This window comes from Limanda limanda, chromosome 9, assembly GCF_963576545.1.
Source record: "Limanda limanda chromosome 9, fLimLim1.1, whole genome shotgun sequence".
NCBI classification, from domain to species: domain Eukaryota; kingdom Metazoa; phylum Chordata; class Actinopteri; order Pleuronectiformes; family Pleuronectidae; genus Limanda; species Limanda limanda.
The window spans coordinates 15,705,909-15,726,682 of NC_083644.1; the positions used below are offsets into that span (position 1 = coordinate 15,705,909).

The window sequence follows — 20,774 nt, forward strand, 5'->3', positions numbered from 1 at the left end:
CAACAAGTTAATACTTATGTCTCTAACTTTGTCCAAAGACTTATAACCACACAAACCAATGTTTTATTGGATTTGATTTTCCAATTTCATGAAAAGATATTATGTTCTTTTACACAGATGAGTAAAAAAGTCAAGATATGTGATTATAATAAAAACAATACATCTTTCTATCAGGGCCTCATTGGTGCAAATGGAATGAATGGCGACCCAGGAACACCAGGCCTAAAGGTGAGTTTTGAGCTCTATTTTCATAAATGACAATGACACAAGTACATTTTCACACAAATTGTATATTTACTATTTGATAAACATCTGCCACAGGGATCACCTGGAAAGACGGGAGCTCTTGGCCTCCAAGGACATGTAGGGAAGAGCGTGAGTTATTTACCATCTTTAAGTTTTACAGCTCTTTAGACAAAGTAAGAGTAGTTTCAGGGAAGGTAAGAGGACTAGCATATGATGTTAATGAGAGATGTTAAGTCAAACACATTTAAATAGCCTATGACATTCAAAGGGTGAAGCTGGCAGTAGTGGAATGGAGGGAAAACCAGGAAAACCAGGAGACAGGGTAAGTTACCAACTATCATTACATGGCTTCTTACGATATCTAAACCGGTGTCATAATGATGCTGAGATCTGTTGGTTTCCTTTAGGGTGTTAAAGGTAAAGAAGGCCTCAGTGGACTTCCAGGGGATGAAGGACTAAAGGTACGAGTGTTTTCAAAGCCTTGTGTTTAGTCTGTGTACGTGTACATGATGTATATTTTATGTTTCAATTTAATGTGTTAACCTTGTTACGAAGGGCAAGAGAGGCAAGGAAGGACCAAACGGAAAACCAGGTGCCCCAGTATGTTATTTTTCATATTATTATTAGTAGTAGTAGATGTAGAGGAAGTAATAGTAGTCATTATTATTTTCTGTAATCAACTGCCATAACAATATTATCAATGCAACTCTACACCATAATTTTACTTACTTTTAAGTGTAAGTGCTCTGGTATTTCTTTCTCTAAGCTCCATTGCTAACAGTATCTCTCCGTCCTTCAGGGTGAGACGGGCATGTCTGGACTGCGAGGATACAGAGGAGCTCCTGTAAGATGATTTCAGTAATTCATTCCTTCCAAGCACTTCCATCCACCCAGTCCTTTACTGTGTCATCAAGTTTCCCTCTGTGAATTACTGACATGTTGTCCTTCTATGACCTGCGAGTCTCTTAATACATTTTGTATGGACATTGGGTGAAAGTCCTCTCCTACAGTAGATGAGCTTACGGTCTGTCCCATTATTTGCAAGCTAATCCAACACAGATCACATGATTGCATATTTTAAGGTTTAAGATGTTGTTTCAGGAGAGATAGATGATGAGACGTCTTTATAGACCAATAACTTCCATTACGTCTTGCCTTTGCATTCTTCAGTTCGTCAGTCTTTGTTTAGTCCATTTATTGTTATTCTTTTTCATTTCTGTTTTTACATGTTTTTACCCCTCCAGGGTATTCAGGGCAACATAGGACCATGGGGTGAGGTTGGGGCCCGTGGCCTCCCAGGTGACCAAGGGCCACAAGGTCCAGTGGGTCTTCAAGGAGTTACAGGTTACTCAGTAAGTTTAATTTTGTGCCCTTGTCAATGTTGACCTTTATTTTCTGACTGTTTGGTAGATTTGGTGTCACACGTTCTTCATAACCAGAAATATCCCAGTTCACTGTCGTATTAAGTACAAATAAATTAAAATAAAGTCAGTGCTCTTGGTCACCAGCTACTTAACTCAAGTAACCACCAGAAGATTTAAAAGCCTGATCAATGCTTCAGGCTGAAAGCAAACACAAATCAAAGATGAAACTAACCAAAAAGGGTTATGCACTAATTCGTTATGGTCAACTCCACCTCGACTGCCTACGTCAAGACTTAACCCTTGGGGTTCGCAGTGTGCACGCACACTGAAACCATCAATAATGGCTGCATTACAGTCATCTGTCACAGAAGACCATGCCAATGAGTCAGCATGCTCTACCATGGGTCAGGGCTGGTGCTTCTTAGAGACACTTTTGTTAGACAAGTCCCAAATTTTGCTGATTTATTGACTAACAGCAGTTCTCTTGTGTCTCCTCTTGGGTTTTCCTGTCACTTCTGGTCAGTGACGATGCATTGTCAGAGATTACGCCAGCACTTCAACCCTGTCAGTGTCATTGTGATTTTTTTGGGACCAATCGTTCCTTTATTCTCTCTGTATTTAGGGTAAAGATGGATCCCAAGGACCAACTGGATCGGCTGGTTTCAAAGGAGATAAGGTTAAGTTTCTCCTCTACACAGCAATATTGTCTCTTTGATGCGCAGGTAATTTGGAGTGAAGCTGTTTAAGGATTCTGTCTCTCCATGTTGTATCTTCAGGGATCCACAGGGGCTTTGGGGCAGAAGGGAGTTGCTGGTCTCGATGGTGAGGAGGTATATTGATTAGACTGAGTTGCTCACAGATTTGATTTTGACCTTTTGTTTTTTATTTAACTTGATGCAAAGTCATTAAAATCCAAGCTTTAAAAACAGGATTATGCAATCTGTTGATTTGACTGTAGGAGAAGACGTCCATAACAATGCTGTTCTTGTGTCTAGGGCCCAGTTGGACTGAGGGGACCTGAGGGCTCAATTGGACAAAAAGGATTATCTGTGAGTCAACATGTGACTTTGTATAATTTGTAAAAAAAAAAAAAAAATTCTAAATGACAAAAGTTCAACAATTTGAGGTCATAAAACCTCTGACTAATTGGATGTGATTTCACATACCTTACAGGGTGATAAGGGGAACACTGGACCTCCTGGAGAGAAAGGGCCAAAGGGAGCTAATGGGGACACTGGCAATCAAGGGTTACAGGGAACAAAGGGTCTGCCAGGAAAACAAGTGAGTCGTATTTAATTAAAAATACCTCTTAAGTTGTATTTTACAAGGGGAACTACTCATGACAATGCTATCTGCTATATTGTCTGTACATTCTTTTTGTAGGGATACAGGGGAGCGCAGGGAGTCAGTGGAAAACAGGGGGTTCTGGGTCTCAAGGTCAGTCGTACAAGACCTATGACAAAGAACATTAACTAAGGATTGTTGTTAATGAAAGTGCTGATTAATTATGCTTTTGCAGGGTGATCCAGGCATCAAAGGCCCATCAGGCATGCCTGGATGGTTCGGACCGGGGGGCAACACTGGGACGACAGGAGGCAAAGGCCAGAAGGGGCTCCAGGGACAAGCTGTCAGTACCACTGTTGAGCTGAAAATTATGTTAAAATTCTGTAATGTCTCTGTCAGGGTAATTTGATTTTTATGTGATGTATGAGATTTGTGTGAACATGTTTGACTATTAAACAGCCGGAAACAAACACTGAAGTTTAATTTATTCTCAATTTAGGGCCCTCCTGGGAGTATAGGTGCCCCTGGACAAATTGGACCATCAACACCGGTATGTTTGACTTAAAATTGAACTTACATGTTTTCAACTGTAGGAAATCTCCACTCTGAAAGTTCTGTGGCGTTTGTGTATGAAACTGCTTTTTATGTCATAAGCCCTTCAAGGTTGGTGATCTGTGCCATACAAAACAAATGCAACTTAACTTTGGCCTTGACCATGAATATTTTTATTGTATTATTCCTTAAAAAATACACAGATCAGCAGACAACATTAAAACTGGTTTCCTTTTTGAATTAATTAACTTTCAATAATGCAGTTACATGAAGTTACATCACCTGTTGTTTTAATGTTGTGGCCAATTCCAATTTTTTTCAGGGTTTACCAGGCAACAGGGGCTTTGCTGGGAAAACTGGAGGCTCTGGGATAAAGGTGTAATATACTATTCATTCATTCTGACTCTCGCACTGAGCTGTCCATTTAAAGGGGTTTATTGACATTTAATTCTCTCTCTGATGTGTGTTGGGTAAATTCAGGGCAGTCACGGTGAAAAGGGCAAACTCGGTCTTCCAGGCGTCACAGGAGACATGGTGGGATTTTATTTTCTGTTTCCCTTCAGGCATCATTAATCAGGTCAAGCATATTTAATCGACTGTATGAAGATGTAAACACAGTGACACAGTGTGTTTATATAACCCTCTTTATTTCCCAGGGCAAAGGAGGGGAAATAGGTGCAAAAGGAGAACCTGGAGCACGAGGAACCGCTGTGAGATTGATTATTTGAACTCTCAAGAAATGGATTTACAAATCAGAGTTACTAAACGTGCAAGTTTGGCTCATTTAAGTACGTCACTGTATTTTTTTAGGGGGAACTTGGGAAGATCGGGTTCATCGGCTCTGCTGGTGCTAAAGGTCAACCTGGACCTGCAGGTCCTCGTGGAATTCCAGCAGCTAAAGGAAATCAGGGGCCAAAGGTTAAAGGAAGCCAGTGTATTGTACTATTAAAATAAAGTTATCATAACTGAGTATTCACCTTCATTATGTTTTAAGTTTTTGATGCTTACGATCAGCTGAAATCAGATTTTTATTTCCCATTATTGTCTTTTTAAAGGGAAAAAGGCCCCAACCTGGAAGGAAAGGGAATAAAGGGACCCCTGGGAAAACTGTGAGTTTTACGATAATAGATACGATTATCTTTTCAGTCAAATCTTGGACTTTCTAATGAAGTCTGGTTTTTAGGGAGCTGATGGAGACGCAGGGAGAACAGGACCTGCTGGAACACCTGGAAAACCAGCAAGTATCCCTTCTGACAGATACTGTTCAATAAATACCTTTATATATACTGAAAATCCATTACTGGTAAATCACAGCAAGTATTAAGGGTTCAGTGTGTAAGATTTAGGTGAAATGGATCTATCGGCAAAAAATTGGATATATTAGTGATGTTTTCTCTCTATTTACATCGGGAGCTGGTCCTCTCTATGGAGGCCGCCAGGTTTTTCATAGTAGTCCAAACTGGACAAACTAAACACCTTTAGAGTTTTTATGACAACTGAAGGCTACCATATGTTCACTTTCATGTTTGGAGGGGGGTAGGGGTCTTCAGCCTCAACATGCAACTTCACCACTAGTTGTCACTAAATTCTACACACTTAACCTTTAACATTAAAAGGACAATAAACCTAAAAAATATATTTTTACATTGGGACATACACAGAGTATTATAGATATAGATATTAGATATTTGAACACGATAAAAACTTAAAGAGAGGAATGTGTTGATGATAACTAGTTTCTTGTTTTGTGATTTTGTTGTCAGGGTTTGAGTGGACTGGACGGGTTACTGGGGGTTGAGGGTAATGAAGGATATACGGTAGGAAAAATGTACCATGCTGCAATTTATCATTGTTGTTCAACCGTTTTACTGAAATAAATCTCTCCTGTGCTCACACCAAAGGGGGGCGTTGGTTTCAGAGGAGCTCCTGGAGCACCTGGCTGGTCCGGCAAGATGGTAATGTTGAAACATGTGGTGTCTCATTCATAAATGTCAGTTCTAGTGTGGTTTACATGTATATTTTGTGGTATTACATACATTTAATATTTCAGGGAAACCCGGGGCCTCTTGGGATCAGGGGAAACACTGGAGCAGGAGGGTTTAAGGTACAATATTATGTCATTTATTTAAATGTCAGATATATATTATCACCATATAGTGTTCTCCTTAAATATAGTTAGTGATTTTGCTTCTTATCAGACAGTTTAACACAATTCACTGGGAAATGTGTCTTATTGTGTCTCAATGTGTCTTGCTGCATCATTCAGGGTAAAACTGGACCAAAAGGAACACATGGATCTTCTGGACCACTTGGGCCAAAGGTTTATAAGATTTTTCAGTATAATATAAAAGTCATAAACATGGCATAATACACCTGTTCATGTCCACATCTATATCACATGTGTGTTGATACAGGGTATTCAAGGACTGAGAGGAGAGAAAGGGGAATTTACAAGTCTCGGTACAAAGGTAAAATGTCCTCAACCTACATTAAAATATATACTTATGGATATGTGCCACATCATTCATATATAAAGAATAAATGCATTGTCTGAGAATCAAACGTCTTTTCATTTTTTTTCTTCGTGTACAGGGTCTGCCAGGAGAAACAGGGATCTTGGGACCGATTGGTCCTCCAGGGCTGAAGGTTGGTTGAAATTATTTTCATATAAAGTATTTTAACAGCAAAAACATTGATTAATGTTGATTACATATATAATTTTTATCTCAGGGGAATCCTGGTTTGCAGGGACTAAAAGGTCAAATAGGTCGTAAAGGAAAACAGGTAAGTTATATTTTACTTTCTATTTCGCACTTTATTTTAACTATAGGAAAAGCAAATTATTGATCAATCATCATTTTCACAGGGAAGCACCGGTCCTCGTGGTCCAACTGGGCTAAGAGGCTTCCATGGACTTCTTGTATGTTGTTTTGATATGACTCTGCTATTTAAAAATATTGTTTACTCAAATTGGTAACTAAAGACATTTCTATTTGACTTTTATAGGGCAAGCATGGAAAAAAGGTGAGAGTTTGTGTAGACAGCATCATGGTCTATAGATAATTGTTGTCTCCTCTCCTCTTGATGCAAGACAGACTGTGTTTGGATCTTTACAGGGAGTGAAAGGTCTCCAAGGCAGGAGAGGACCTAAGGGACTGGAAGGAAAGCCTGGACCTCCAGTAAGACATTTTATACATGCAATAAAATTAAACTGATGAAAAAATGTCTAGTCTGATTGACAAACTTAGCTGCAACATACTGTAAACTTCTCATAGGAAGTTGAAGCTCAGCAGCATTTAATACTGTGTAGTGGCCAGTAGGTTCAGACCATGGTCTTGGACTCATAGACATGTCTTTCACAGGGGAAACCAGGAGCTCCAGGCAACCATGGTTTGACACAAAGAGGACGATCAAAGCCAAGACCAGATCAAAGAAATGAGCCCAAAACAACAAGTACAAGATCAAAACTGACAAGATCCAGACAAACACCCAAACACCTGAAGGAAAAGGGAGGACAACAAAAAGTTGGTACAAGCTGTCTGTCTTCATTTTGCTTTGCATTCAATCATATTCAAGGGATTGCATCATGATTCTGATAATGATGAAATCCTATAGAGGCCCAGGCTGGTGAACACGAGATTGCCTCAAAGTGATGAGGCAGAGGAATCTTTCATTTGGCCTTTGGGAACACAGGATGACCCCGGCACCACCTGCCATGAGCTGGGACTCATACACCCACATCTGACTGATGGTGAGGGTCTCTCAATAGACTCATAATGTTGTAAATCAGTCACTGAGTTTATGCTGGAAAATACATTCTCCTGAATGATAGTCAAACACTGGACTTGATTATCTTTCAGGTTACTTTTACATGGACCCCAACCAGGGCTGTCTCTGTGATGCTATGAAGGTTTCCTGTAACTTCACAGCAGGAGGAACAACCTGTATAGACCCTTTACAGTCACAGGTACGTTCATTCTCACAAGGTTTAAACCACTAGAGGGTTAGCAGCTGTGAGGAGAGTGGCCTCACTTTATTAAGGGAGGTCAGAGCACAGTTAGAAGACCTTTTAAAACATTCATTGCCCCATGACCCTGTCTGCACTGGCGTAGCACAAGAAGGGAATTGTTTTCAACCTCGACTGTGTGTGCGTGTGTGTATATGTGTGTTTGTGTGCGTATGCATGTGTGTGCGTATGTGAGTGTGTGTGTGTGTGTTGACAAGATAACTCAACAACAACAGCAGGGATTTTCACTAGATTTTGTGGGAATGTTACTTAGGAGGGAATCTCCTGATGATTAACTTTTGGAGCACAGGTCAGGGTCAACAACAATATACTCCAAATAGTCGATTTTAAAAGATACATCTCTGAATAAGACTAGAAAAATATTTAAAATCTTAATCTTATATTAATCAAAAAATAATGACCTATCATATGGTAACATTTAAAACGATGTCATGTGAAGTTCAAAAATGACTTTTTAGCAGTTTATCTCTGTATCTAATTATTTGTGGGTTTGGGTGACAATTAAAAAACAATTTTGTGAAGAAAGGGAATAACATTTTTCTTTTGTTATAAATAAGGTGGTGCTTGTCCTGTAATAATGTTCTGTTGTGTAGATTAAGGTCAGGTGGGAGTCAGAAAAGCAGAAATCAAGAAGATCCCTCCAGTGGTTTAGTCAACAACACGATGGAAACAAGGTAAGTCTAATTCATTTTTGGACTGAATGAGGAGAATGTATTTCAGCTAACAATAAGTGGGTTATTCCCTCCACCGTAAAAATGAATCATTTCTGTCTCCATTAGTTTGAGTATGCTGGTGTGGATGTTGTCCAGCTGAGGTTTCTGCGGCTACACAGCCATGCATCTTTCCAGCACATGACTGTCAGCTGGGAAGTGGAACCCTCCTGTGCTGCCCCCGCAACCAATTCAACAAATTGGAGTATCCACATCCTGGGAGATTCGGGCAAAAAAATAGATTCTCACTTAATTAGAGTGAGCAGAAAAGACTGTGAGGTAAGTCTAAACTGTTTTGTCATTCTCCAAATAACAGTTTATTGCAGTTTAGCAGGTTCTTTTTATTATAAAAAAAATGGTTGTAAATAGCTCTGTAGTGATACGACAATGTGCAGACAGCATTGCCAGAAAAGACATAGAAACACTGGCTTTGGACTGTAGATCAAACCCTTTCTTTTGAGTAAGATTAATGCAAATTAATGAACAATTGTCTGACATTGCATATTCTTCCTGCATTGGCAACAAATGTTACCAAATATATAACCTCAGCAATAAAGATTCAGAGATGTGATTATTTGATTTGATCAATACATTTTCAATCTTGAGCAGATGTTTGTGGCCACGTGAAAAAGATTTCCCTGTCTGCCATTTTCTGACCCATAAAAGGTTTCATCCCTGGACATAATTATAAATTCTAACAGGACAAACTTTGTCTGTTCTCGTCATGACTATTCTGCTGTCCTGGTTATTTTGCAGGAGCACGTGGTTGTGAGGGTTCAGGGGAGCACTGAGCTGCATCGAGGAGATATGGAGTTGCTTCCTCTCAGAGATCTGGGTGTAGCAATCACGGGACCGACTGCCCACGCCCCTGAGATCACTGTGATCCTGGGACCCCTCTGCTTCCTGTGACCGATTTGTTTGTGTAATTAAACATTGTAAATATTATTTTCATATAGAAAGCAGCTATATACCGTATGTATCTAGATATTTACATGAATAATCTTGATTAATTGACTCTGTATTTTGTGTATATTTATTGAATTCATCATATACGCATTTTATAAATTGCTCTTAAATGTTAATGCGTCAGCAAAAGTTTGAACAAAATTCTGTTTCTAATCCTCCTTATAGGGGATTGATCAAAATAAAAGTATAATTTTGAACTGGGAATAAAACTGAGTCAAGTGTATAGGCCCTGAACTAATCCTCAAATTTGTTAAGCCTGCCACTGACCAGGTTATCAAGTTCTGACATTTCCAGAGACCACATAAAGTTGGGCGACATCTCCCTTGGAATTTCCATGAGCATTGGGGTTATTTTGATTTTCCATGACCAGCAAACAGAGCATCCTGGTTGTGACAGAAAAAGCCTGCAGCCATTTAGCTGAAACAGCCCGAGTCACAGGGTGCTCTCCAACAGACTATAGCAAATCATCAAAGGATGATATCACTGTCTCCTACCAAAAACACGTGGAGACCTCAAACCCTCACATATTAAATCATGCTTCTTTTTTTCCCCTCGATCATATATAACACAGTCCTGAAGCAAAGGCTGTCAGTAACTGTATGTACTAAGCTAGAACAGTTGCTATAAAACTATGGTCACACTGTCTGTGTTAAAGTGTCCTTGTGTTTTTGCAGTTAATTGTATTTACCACATTCATCTCTCATGAGACCAGTTTTAATTTGTTAGCCATCATGCTTTACTGAGACGGCACATTGTCTCATTCAGAAACACAAAGTTCACTGTTGACTGAATCAGACTCAATTCAAAATATTTCAAATTATACTGCCTTCATTAGAACAAATTTACTGGTGTAACATTTATGAACATATTTTAGTTATGTGTAATGTGTTGACCAACCTCATTGGGAGAAATTAATCCCCATCATATGATTCATTTGATAAGTGATGTCATGAAGAAGTCAAAATGAAGTCAGAAAATGATGGCATGTTCTTCCTCTTAACTCCATACAGAGACATGTCCGAGTCTTCAGTGTAGGACACCTGAACTCCTCACGACCAAACATCTTACATTCCATCACTCAGGTTAAACATGACTCACATGACGCATGTAAGGAGGTCAGAAGTGCTAACAAGTAGGGATGGGGGAAAAAAATCGATTCTGTTACAAATCGCGATTCTTGTGAATGACGATTTTAAATCGATTTTTTTATTTTTTAAAAACATATTTATTGGTTTATACCGGGGGGATATATTGGGGGACCAACATCACCCCAGAGCATGTTGACCAGCTCTTGTTTTTGCACAAGAATCTAAACATACCCAAGCACTAGCTTTGCATCGGCTACATGCAAACAACAATAGCCTACTTTTTGTTTATTTCAAAGTTTATATTTTAAGTAAACTTTTATTCATTCTATTTAATTTACCTTTTATTTATTGTTTTAAAGAAGCCTAAGTGGCATACATTTCTTAATCTGTCAGTTTGTGTGCAGTTGACAGGGGCTATACAATAATAGGGCACATCTTATTTATTTTCTTTATTGGCTGCCTGGCAGTCATTAAGTTGATGTTAATATTTGAAATAAAACTTGTAAAGCTCTAAGTGAATTTGACTGTGTTGTATTTGAAGGTATGATTCAACTTTTTTCCATGGTCCAGTACTTAAAACAAAAAATAACCAAAAGAAATCCCTGGAAATCATAATATCGAATCGCAATACTTACAGAATCGCAATACCCACAGAAATCGCAATACATATCGTATCGCCACCTAAGTATCGTGATAGTATCGTATCGGGAGGTCCCTGCCGATTCCCGTCCCTACTAACAAGAGGGGTGTGTATTTATATAGAGCATTTCTAGTTTGATGACCACTCAAAGGGTTTTACAGTACAGTTTATTGCCATTCACCCATTCACATACACACATTCATACAGTGCATCTATGGGCAGCACTTTTCATATGAAGGGGTAATTCAGTATCTTGCCCAAGGACACTTCGGCATGCAGATGGGGAAGACTGGGATCGAACTGCAACCCTCACACAGAGAATGACCGCTCTCCCCCCTCAGCCACACCAGCCCTGGTAGTTACTGTATGCATATGGATGTGGGATACTTCAGGCAATGATGTGAAAAATTCTTTAAAAAGTGGCCCACGTGTGATCAGTTTTCAACAGCCGTTATCCTGTTCACCGTCCTTTTACATCCATATACACTGCTCTCACTTTATAATTTTACTATTCCACTGATTTTTAACTGTCCCTGGACATCGACTGATGTCACCCTTGTTTTTCTTTCTGTTTTTTACTTGTGTTTTTTCATGCTCTATGAGCCTTAGAATTCCTCCCCAAATTCGAAAAAATAGAGTTGTTTTGAATTTAATTTGAAGCAAATTAGGCCCAAATATCCCAAAAATAATTGTGGTGCTCTCGGCAAAGTGTAATCAGGATTTGGGCTAATCAAACATGATATCACAACATTATCATTCTATTTAATTCAAGCAGTCTGTGACGTCTACTGTAGGTTTTATGATTTACTTTTAAACTGTCATAATGAAAACAGAACTGCATTTGGCTTATAGAACTCTGGCTTGGTGTTGACGCTTGACAAATTCATAATGCATTCATGCTCTATGGGCCTTAGAATTTCCCCAAAGTTGTTTTGAATTTAATTTGAAGCAAATTAGGCCCAAATATCCCAAAAATAATTGTGGTGCTCTCGGAAAAGTGTAATCAGGATATAAACCTAAAGCTGCAACATGTGGTAAATGGTGATTGTGGCCCAAATAGCAAAAAACAGATGACATCATTCCACGTGGGCCACACTTTGGGATGTGCGCCAAATCTGGGACTAAATAATGTTGCTACGTGAGGAGCCTCAGTGTGAAGATCTCAGTATTTCTTACGCAGGTGAAAGAGAGCGAAGGACCAGATGAACACAGACAGTGTCAGACCCAGATTTCAGTCTCACAGTCAAGAGAAAGTAGGAAGTGAGAGAGAGTGTTCCTCTTCACTCATGAATCTCACCAAATCACTGATCTGAGGACCGGCGTGGCCAATGCGGTGACATGGAAAGGAGGAGAGACTTTGGGCCAATCAGCGGCGGCCGTCGGGCTCCTCGCCTGCTGGCTGTGTGCACCATGGGGAAGGTGAGCAGCGCCACAGGTCGCTGTCATCACAGGAGTTTCCCCGGCTGAGTGTGGACTCTGCTCGGCCTGAGGTCCGCTGGAGGAGTCGGCCCCTGAAGTCAAGTGAGTAACCTGGAGCTTTGTGATGATCGAGGTTCGTCGTTAGCTGTCGTGTTAGCTCCTTCTCAATCTGCTCATCCCACTGACTCCTGGTGTTAGCTCCACCGCAGCTAGCTCAGCTGTTAGCCGTGTGTCTGTGTGTCAGGTGAGGACTGGCTGATTTGATTCTCATTTGTTTGCTCTGGCACTCAGTCAAATCTACCTGAGGCGGTTTGAACACTGATTTGTTAAGTTTCCTCTCAGGGATCTGTGATGTGACCAATACATATCTAAAAAGGAATCTTCACATCGGTCAATAACAATATTTATTGTGATATACAGTATGTCTCGTTATTATTAGATTTTCGCTCCTGATTGAAAGTTGTGGTTTTACTCTCTTCGTGGTCAGAGAATGGCAAATACTTGATAAACAGCAAATCCTTTTACATATCGGAGGTTGACCACTTATATAATAAACCCCCTCACTCAATCCATTAGAATACTGGACTGTTGCTGTTCAAAATACCTTTATTGTCATTGTGCAAGTACAGCAGAATTACGAAACTGTCCTTCTCAAATCAAATTGTGCCTGTGATTGAGATTTATAAAGGAAATAAATCAAATAAATTCCTGTTGCTGTCATTCATCTTGTGATGATTATTTGTATTGTTCAGCCCAAGCGTCCATGACACATAAAAGCTTTATTCTGGTGGATGCGACTGTTTATTTCTTCATCTTGAATTCAATCCACTTCTTCAGGATGGAGAGTGGCAATGACAGCGTCCTTCGGTCCCGCCTGCGGCCCATCACCTTGACGCCCCCCCTCTCTGACTTAGACAGCTCTTTGGAAGGGGAGTGTAGTCCTGAAGACCACCGGCGAGGGAACGGAGAGACCCACATCCCAAGCAATGGTGAGAAACTCTCCCTTGTCAGTGCATATAAAAGGGAAATGCAAGATGAACTGTGCGTGTTGACTCAATCACGTCCTCCCTTTTTTAAAATTCCAGTCAATTATCCTGGACGTGACTTAACCTGAATTACTGACACCTTGTCATGTGATGATGTCTTCATCTTAAGCAATGTTTTTGACCTATGGTACATTTAGTTTGGTTCACCAGGGTAGAGAGTGACTGAGGCTACTTACTGCTGAACACTACTACACAGATGAGAAGCTATGAACTCATCAAAATCATTATTGATGTATCTAGGTAAAGAATTTGGAAATATGCTAAAAAAGTATAATTTACTGTAATCCTGGCTTTGTTACAGAGTTGAGTTGAGTCAGTTTCTTTGCTGTGCTGTTTTGTTAAAGTGTTCTCTAGATCTCTAGACCTGAGAGCAAATATCTTCAATAAAGTTAATGTCATTACCGATGGATGTTGAAAGAGAGCTCGTGTGAAATGAATCTGTTCACAGCTTCACTTGCTCTTGTACCAAAATAAAACCTGTAGTTGAAGCACTTTCATTCTAACTAGTGAAGGTGTGTTACTGTTGTTTGTGTGACTGAAGTCAGTAACTGAGCAAACTTGTTTGACAACAGATGGCTACCAAACGGATGAGCTGCAATTACTTTAATCATAAGCATTCACATTTACTCAGCCAAATAGGGGCTTTATTGCACTTTGTACACAATGAATTTTGTGTTTCTCCATTTGGATATCGCAACATTGGATCTAATGTTAGTGGACTTCTGCTATTTTCAACAGTTTCACTCAGACAATACAATGACTAAAACCTACATCAACTATTAAAGGCTACTAGCAACAAAGTCTTTTGTAAAGGTTTATGTGCAGTACTAAAAACAGATTAAAATTCTAAACTGAATTTTATTTTGACATCTCCTCAAATAGCCACCTGTATACTCTCTCCTGGTCATTTAATAAGATATTTGATTTGGCTTGAATTCATGTTTGCATTTACCAGTTCAAAGTTCTGCTGGGACGAGGTGACCTGGCAACACTGATATCGGTGTGCCTTTTGTGTAGAGCTGTATTTTTGATAATGGGAGGGGACAAAGCAGCATGTTGACAGTTGTTATTTTATGTTCTCTTTTTGATTTCAGGGGAAATTGAAGTGGAACAGGTGATCAGCAAAAAGCTACAACTGAAAAGAAAAGCAGAGGTTGGTAAATCTGTAATCCAGAATAAAAAAACTGAACTTGCATTTTGGCTAATCAAACATGATATCACGACATTATTATTCTATTTAATTCAAGCAGTCTGTGAAGCCTACTGTAGGTTTTATGATTTATTTTTAAACTGTCATAATGAAAACGGAACTGCATTTGGCTCATAGAACTCTGGCTTGGTGTTGACGCTTGTCAAATTCATATTGCATTCAATAACTCTACAAATATACTCTTAATATTAAGGGTTTATATGGGAGTTGTGAAAATATTTATTGTTGAAACTTTATTGTATGTATTCAAAAGTACTTGTGTTTACTGCATCAATGTTTTGCAGTGGATTGCAATACCTGTACTTTCTTTAGCAGTTATGGGGGGGGGGGATCTGTGTCAGTGTAATTAAAAAGGTGAAACTTCACAATGTAAAACCAAGTTTGTATATTCTAGAATCAAATCATTGCTGCCACCCAAATGCTGTGAATGAAAAAAAATGTCTGTGTCTCTTCTTTGTTGCGCAGTTCCTCAAGAGTGACCTGATGCGTCAGTTTGACAGTCAGGTCAATGACTTCATGGACGTTCTCATTGAAGAGTCAGCCAGTCTGGAGCCTGCACCTGTGCCTTCGGCCTTCTCAGCACCAGTGTTGGACAAGGAGCGTAACAAACTCGGGTATTGACCTACAACTTCTCTATCAAATCAAATGTTGCTTTATGTTGCTTCCCATAGGGTGTTGCAGCCCAAACTGTCCCCTTGTCTCTCATGGACATACACTTGCTCTTCTTCCTACGAAAATGATGAAGTTGCTGGTACCTGATTTCACTCCGTTATCTTTCAGGCATTTCCGGCCTCCTCATGGCCAGGGGAAAGAGTTTGTCGATCGCAGGTCGATCCTAGAGTAAGCTGAAACTAACTGGGTGTTAAAGGCATAAAAACATTTTTTTAAACAATACCGAGGTACATTTAAGTATGTCTTTGTTACAGTGAACCGTTTTAGCAGAACTTAAAGAGTGTGTGTCAATGGTCTTTTGTTTGTTCTCCTGTAGTGAGCTGTTTGAGGTGAACCACATCAGGACCATCTACCACATGTTTATTGCCCTGCTCATTCTCTTTATCCTCAGTACACTTGTGGTGGATTTCCTTGATGAAGGAAGGTAATATAAGACTGCTGCACATTATACTTTTTATTTATTTATTATTTCCTAAAATTTATATAACTTTTGAACTTGCTAATATTTCAACTCAACCAGTGGAGGCAGATGGCCGCACACCCTGAGTGTGGTTCTGTTGGAGTTTTATTCCTGTAAAAGGAAGTTTTCCTTCTCCACTGTCATCAAGTGCTTGCTCATTGTGGGAGCTGTTGAATTTCCTTGTATAATTTTGATAATTGAAAATAATAGTCTCAACCTTACTGTGTAAAATGTCTTGAGATAATGTATGTTGTGATATGGTGCCACACAAATATAACTGAATTTAGATCCTCTCTCATGAACCATAAAGTTTCTCATGTCTACGTTTTCTGCTCTGCCTCAGACTTGTGTTGGACTTTGACCTGCTGGTCTATGCGTTTGGACAGTTCCCTCTGGTGGTGTGCACGTGGATCTGCATGTTCCTGTCTGTGTTGGTGGTTCCCTTCACCCTGTTCCACCTGTGGTCACAGAGCCAGTCCGGGTCTAGCCCCAGGTTGTACACGTTGCTGTTTGGCTCTGTATTCCTGCTCTACCAAGCTCTGGGTCTGGGATTCCTCCCCACATATGTGGTGGTGATCAACAGTATGCCACCGGCCTCCTGCTTCATCATCATCCTGGAACAGGTACATGACCAGTATGACCATACCATACCATATTACCTGGCTGATGTCGTCACTTTAAAATGTATTGTATAAATTCACCCTCCCCTCTTGAATCAAATATCTGGTCAATTATTTTCATTCAATCATTTTTATTATTTGTGTAATTCCAGGTGCGTCTGATGATGAAAGTACACTCCTTCATCAGGGAGAATGTACCAAGAGTTCTGGCCTCGAACAAAGACAAAACCAGTACGTAATGTTCCCACAACTATAGGTTTTTAATTTCTTCTTTCTTTTCCTGTGTATCCATGTACAGTTCATACAATTCATAAAGTTTCTGTGTTCCCTTTCCCTTATGATCTTATGTTGACAAACAGTCTCTCCTGTCATCTACAGCTCCCAGCCCAGTGGGCCCTGAAGTTTTTCAGTATATCTACTTCCTGTTTGCACCCACACTCATCTACAGAGACAAGTACCCCAGGTAAACAGACTCTTTATCTGACAGATTGTATCTTAAATTTCCTTTTGAGAACTGTTCAAACCTTGTTTTTAACTTAATGCAGGAACCCAGGGATCAGATGGGGCTATGTAGCCACAAAGTTACTTCAGGTACCAACTTCTTTTACATTTCACTACTGTATTTGCTCAAAATTTCAAGCAAACGGAATTGGCTCATTTTCTTTTTGATTCCAACCGCTCAGGTACTTGGCAGCCTGTTTTACGCCTATTACGTATTTGTGAGGCTGTGCATCCCTCAGTTTCGCAGCATCAGTCTTCAGCTGTTTGACCTGAAGGCCATGGTCCTCTGTGTCTTCAACTCCATCCTCCCAGGTAAATCAGCCACTGATTTGTGGATCCTTGCATTTACAAGTTTTTGCTGTAACAATACAATATCATTTGTGAATCTTGTATGTTTCCTTCTTCACAGGAGTGTTGGTTCTCTTCCTGGGATTCTTTGCCTTCCTCCACTGTTGGCTCAACGCATTTGCTGAGATGCTTTGTTTTGCTGATAGGATGTTTTACAAGGTGCAGTTTTTCGATTGATATTTAATTTTATACATTTTTAATAGTGTTGCACTTAATATTTGACTCAATTCAATTTGATTCATAATAGGATTGGTGGAATTCAACCTCTTTTGCCAATTACTATCGCACTTGGAACGTTGTGGTCCATGACTGGCTGTACTACTATGTGTACAGGGACTTCCTGTGGGTAAGTGTTTTTAGTTTTTTTCTATCTTTACCAAGCAGTATGGAAATGTCTTATCTTTATGTGTTTTTTTTATTTTCTGTTTTTATACCTCAGTAACCTTTGGTGAGAGGCATTATATTTTGACGGTTATCTTAAAAATGAAAGCAGTAATTATGACACAATCTAACACAAATGTCTAATTACATTAAAATTATGAAGTGATTGCATTTAATATCAAAGAGAATAAAGGCTAACTTCATTGTTGCATCACAATGGTATGCAAAAAATCTTTCCCAGCCATTATTAAACGCCGTATCTTAGGAGCAGAAGGGGGAATTAGTGACCATATTACCTGCAAATTGACTGATTGGTGCATGGAGGCATATGTTAAATGTAGTCTAATAAACACAATGCTGATTAAAAAAATGCATGGATTAAATTGAAGCTGTTTGCCACTGATGTTTACCTGGTCATTTCTCTCTGCTGTTTTCAATCCAGATGTCTCGGAAGCGTTTCAGAGCAGCAGCCATGCTGTTTGTGTTTACAGTGTCTGCGGTGGTCCACGAGTACATTCTTGCAATCTGCTTTGGCTTTTTCTATCCCGTGCTCTTCTGCCTTTTTATGTGCTTTGGAAGTAAGAACAAAATTTCACTACCCCTCAATGTTATCACACATATATTTTTGAAGTGCCTTAAAGACATGTGACACAAAGTTGTTCTCCGTACGCTTCATTTAACCCCGAAATTGCTTGAAAGCTGGATTTAATAATATAATTTTCCTGTAAGTATCATGAAACTCGTATCATTTATCTGTTCATTATGCTTCCGCCCTCATCTCTTTTCTTCATCCTCTCACAGTGATGTTCAACTTCATTCTGCACGACCAAAGGAAAGGTCCCATCTGGAACATTATCATGTGGACATCCCTCTTCTTGGGTCAGGGTGTCATCATCTGTCTGTACTCCCACGAGTGGTATGCCCAGCTCTACTGCCCCCTGAAAGAGGTAAAAACTTCAGCATTAACCTTGTTCTGACCAAACAGTCAATATGTTGTCCTGATGTTATTTTTCTTTATGGATACAGTTTTATTCATCTGAAAGATTTAGTTTATCTATCTTGGGCGTCAATGTGACTTCAGCTTCTTATGTTGGTGTTTCAGCCTTCGTTCCTTGAGTTACTGACACCTCGCTCCTGGAGCTGTCAGGGAGGCTCGATGGTGGAATCTGACCGACTGTGACCTGTGTTTGAACCACTGCAGAGGACTATCGCTATATTTTACCAGCCTTCCGGTTTCTTTCACAAAATATTGTTTTATTTTATTGCACTAAGGTCACAACTGAGTCTGTGAATGATTGCAGGTAAGAGGACCAATACGCATCTGCCAAAATGTTCTTTACTCCAGCAGCTAAGTTACACTGATGCCTTAGTCTGTTTTATGTCTTTCAAAGGCAACCCCACAAAACAATTACAAGTTCACATAGAACCTCATGTGAACTCTTATTTTAAGGTACTTTTGATTTTTCTCATGTTTTTCCTTGATCAACTGTGAAACCCTGTGCCAATAGAAACAGTGATTACCACTGTGACACAATGACATAGCAGCTGAAAACAAACATTACACGGTACAAACGCTGTTCACATATGCAGTAATGAAAGTAAAGTGCATTCAGTATGCTGTTTGGAAAAATATTTATTATTATTTATATTCACTGCCCATAAGAAATGTTTATTCTTTAACACTGGATTGAAGAAGATCAAGAGAAACTGTTTAAAAAGATGACAGTTGTAATGTGTGGAGTTAAGGTACTCTGTGACTGCTGAATGTTTTCCTTATTACTGAATCCACCTGGTTTGAATATGCACCTACTGTCAGGGTCCTTCTGAACCTAAATGCAGTTGTATTTTGTTAATGACCGATGATATGTGAATTATGTACAGTGATTCCAACTGCAAGGGAAAATCACCACAGAATGCCTCCCATTGTAAAACTGGTGCAGCTGGCTGCTAGAATATTACAACACTGGGATACTGATAATATAAAGGGCTACAGTTTTCTTTGTCAAATACTAAGTACATTTAATAGGACAAGAATGTGTTTTCCAGGACAGTAATTTTCATGTCAAACAATAAGGATTTGTTTCTGCTCAGTGTGCTTTTTGTTCTTGTCCTAAATAGTTTAGGTACATGTGCATTATTTGAAGGAAACCAAACATTCCACAGTTGATGTTGCCTATTTCGACATATTTCAATGTATTTATTCTTGTGAATAATGAGATGCACAATGCAAAGTAAAACCAGCTAGGAAACTAAGCACTTCTAAACACGCTATGGCCACAAGGTGGCACTGTATTAAAAGCTTTTATTTGTGATGTTTCCTCGGCTCATTCTGCAAGAGAAACTTCCCTTTAGTCCTTTATAAAGTTAATCATTAATAAACAACACGAATACCAGCAACTTATTTGTATCATGTACTGATAATAGTTGAGATATTGGAATGTCCTGTGGTAATTAGTGCTGACTTTGAACTTTTAATCTCTCTTTATGGTTAGAAGATTTTATTCATAAAGTTATTTTAATTAATTAGTAGTGAAAGACGCCAAGATGCAGAAATGTTGTTTTTCTAATCTATTTTTGTGAGCTGACTGTCATATTCGTATTGATTGGGATCATTCTTTTTATTCTGGCCTTGACTATCTTATTGTGTCAGGTGACAATTTTATGAATCAGTATGTTGTTCTATTTTTGGATGTCGGTCATATGTCCTAAAAACACATCAAAGTATGAGAACTATGAAGAATAAAAACAAATTAAGAACTGCATGTTCACTTTGCCTCCTCTTCTTTGATGAATGTGTTTTGTGTAAAAGGGCACCAGTAACAAAGTGTTGCAATTGAGATGCTCAAACTCAGAAAACATGAACTGTTGAGCACCTCAGCTGATATATATATATATACATATATATATAAATAAATGTATACTGTGAACCCAGATATGTTAAATCTTTGTAAAATATATGAATCAGAATGATTTGATTATCTAGCTTATTGCTTGCTCATAAACTATATAGAAAGATGTTCGCCCATATGAGCATCAGGTCATTTAACCTGCAGAGAAGGGTCTGTTTTTAATCAGGTATTTCATCCTTTCCTGTGAAAGTATGAATAGGCCATGTCATCTTAGATATAATTGTTTAGAACATAGTAGTTTTCCTTATTGTATCATGACAATTACAACACAGTGTTTGCTTGACAGTAGTTGGGGGTGATGTTCATTTCTCCAGAACTCAGGCAGCCCCAC

The 20,774-nt window shown here is 39.2% G+C and overlaps 1 protein-coding gene across 1 annotated transcript; it reads left to right on the forward strand.

Moving 5' to 3' along the window:
- The first annotated feature begins 12,176 nt into the window (after nucleotides 1-12,176).
- On the forward strand, nucleotides 12,177-20,296 carry soat1 (sterol O-acyltransferase 1). The gene is made up of 16 exons (XM_061077564.1): nucleotides 12,177-12,398; nucleotides 13,134-13,285; nucleotides 14,437-14,495; nucleotides 15,018-15,166; nucleotides 15,333-15,392; nucleotides 15,541-15,648; nucleotides 16,028-16,307; nucleotides 16,457-16,535; nucleotides 16,683-16,767; nucleotides 16,850-16,895; nucleotides 16,988-17,117; nucleotides 17,215-17,312; nucleotides 17,401-17,499; nucleotides 17,977-18,112; nucleotides 18,336-18,481; nucleotides 18,637-20,296. The coding sequence occupies exons 2-16, from the start codon at nucleotides 13,135-13,137 to the stop codon at nucleotides 18,712-18,714; spliced, it is 1,704 nt and encodes a 567-aa protein (XP_060933547.1). The 5' UTR covers nucleotides 12,177-12,398; nucleotide 13,134; the 3' UTR covers nucleotides 18,715-20,296.
- Nucleotides 20,297-20,774: the final 478 nt, after the last annotated feature.

What these genes read in the sequence shown, in the direction of transcription:
- soat1 (XM_061077564.1), top strand. Translation starts at nt 13,135, where the DNA reads ATGGAGAGTGGCAATGACAGCGTCCTTCGGTCCCGCCTGCGGCCCATC. An exon ending in GACCCACATCCCAAGCAATG is followed by an intron (nt 13,286 to 14,436) that starts GTGAGAAACTCT and finishes TTTTGATTTCAG; the next exon opens with GGGAAATTGAAGTGGAACAG. An exon ending in TGTACAGGGACTTCCTGTGG is followed by an intron (nt 17,500 to 17,976) that starts GTAAGTGTTTTT and finishes TTTTCAATCCAG; the next exon opens with ATGTCTCGGAAGCGTTTCAG.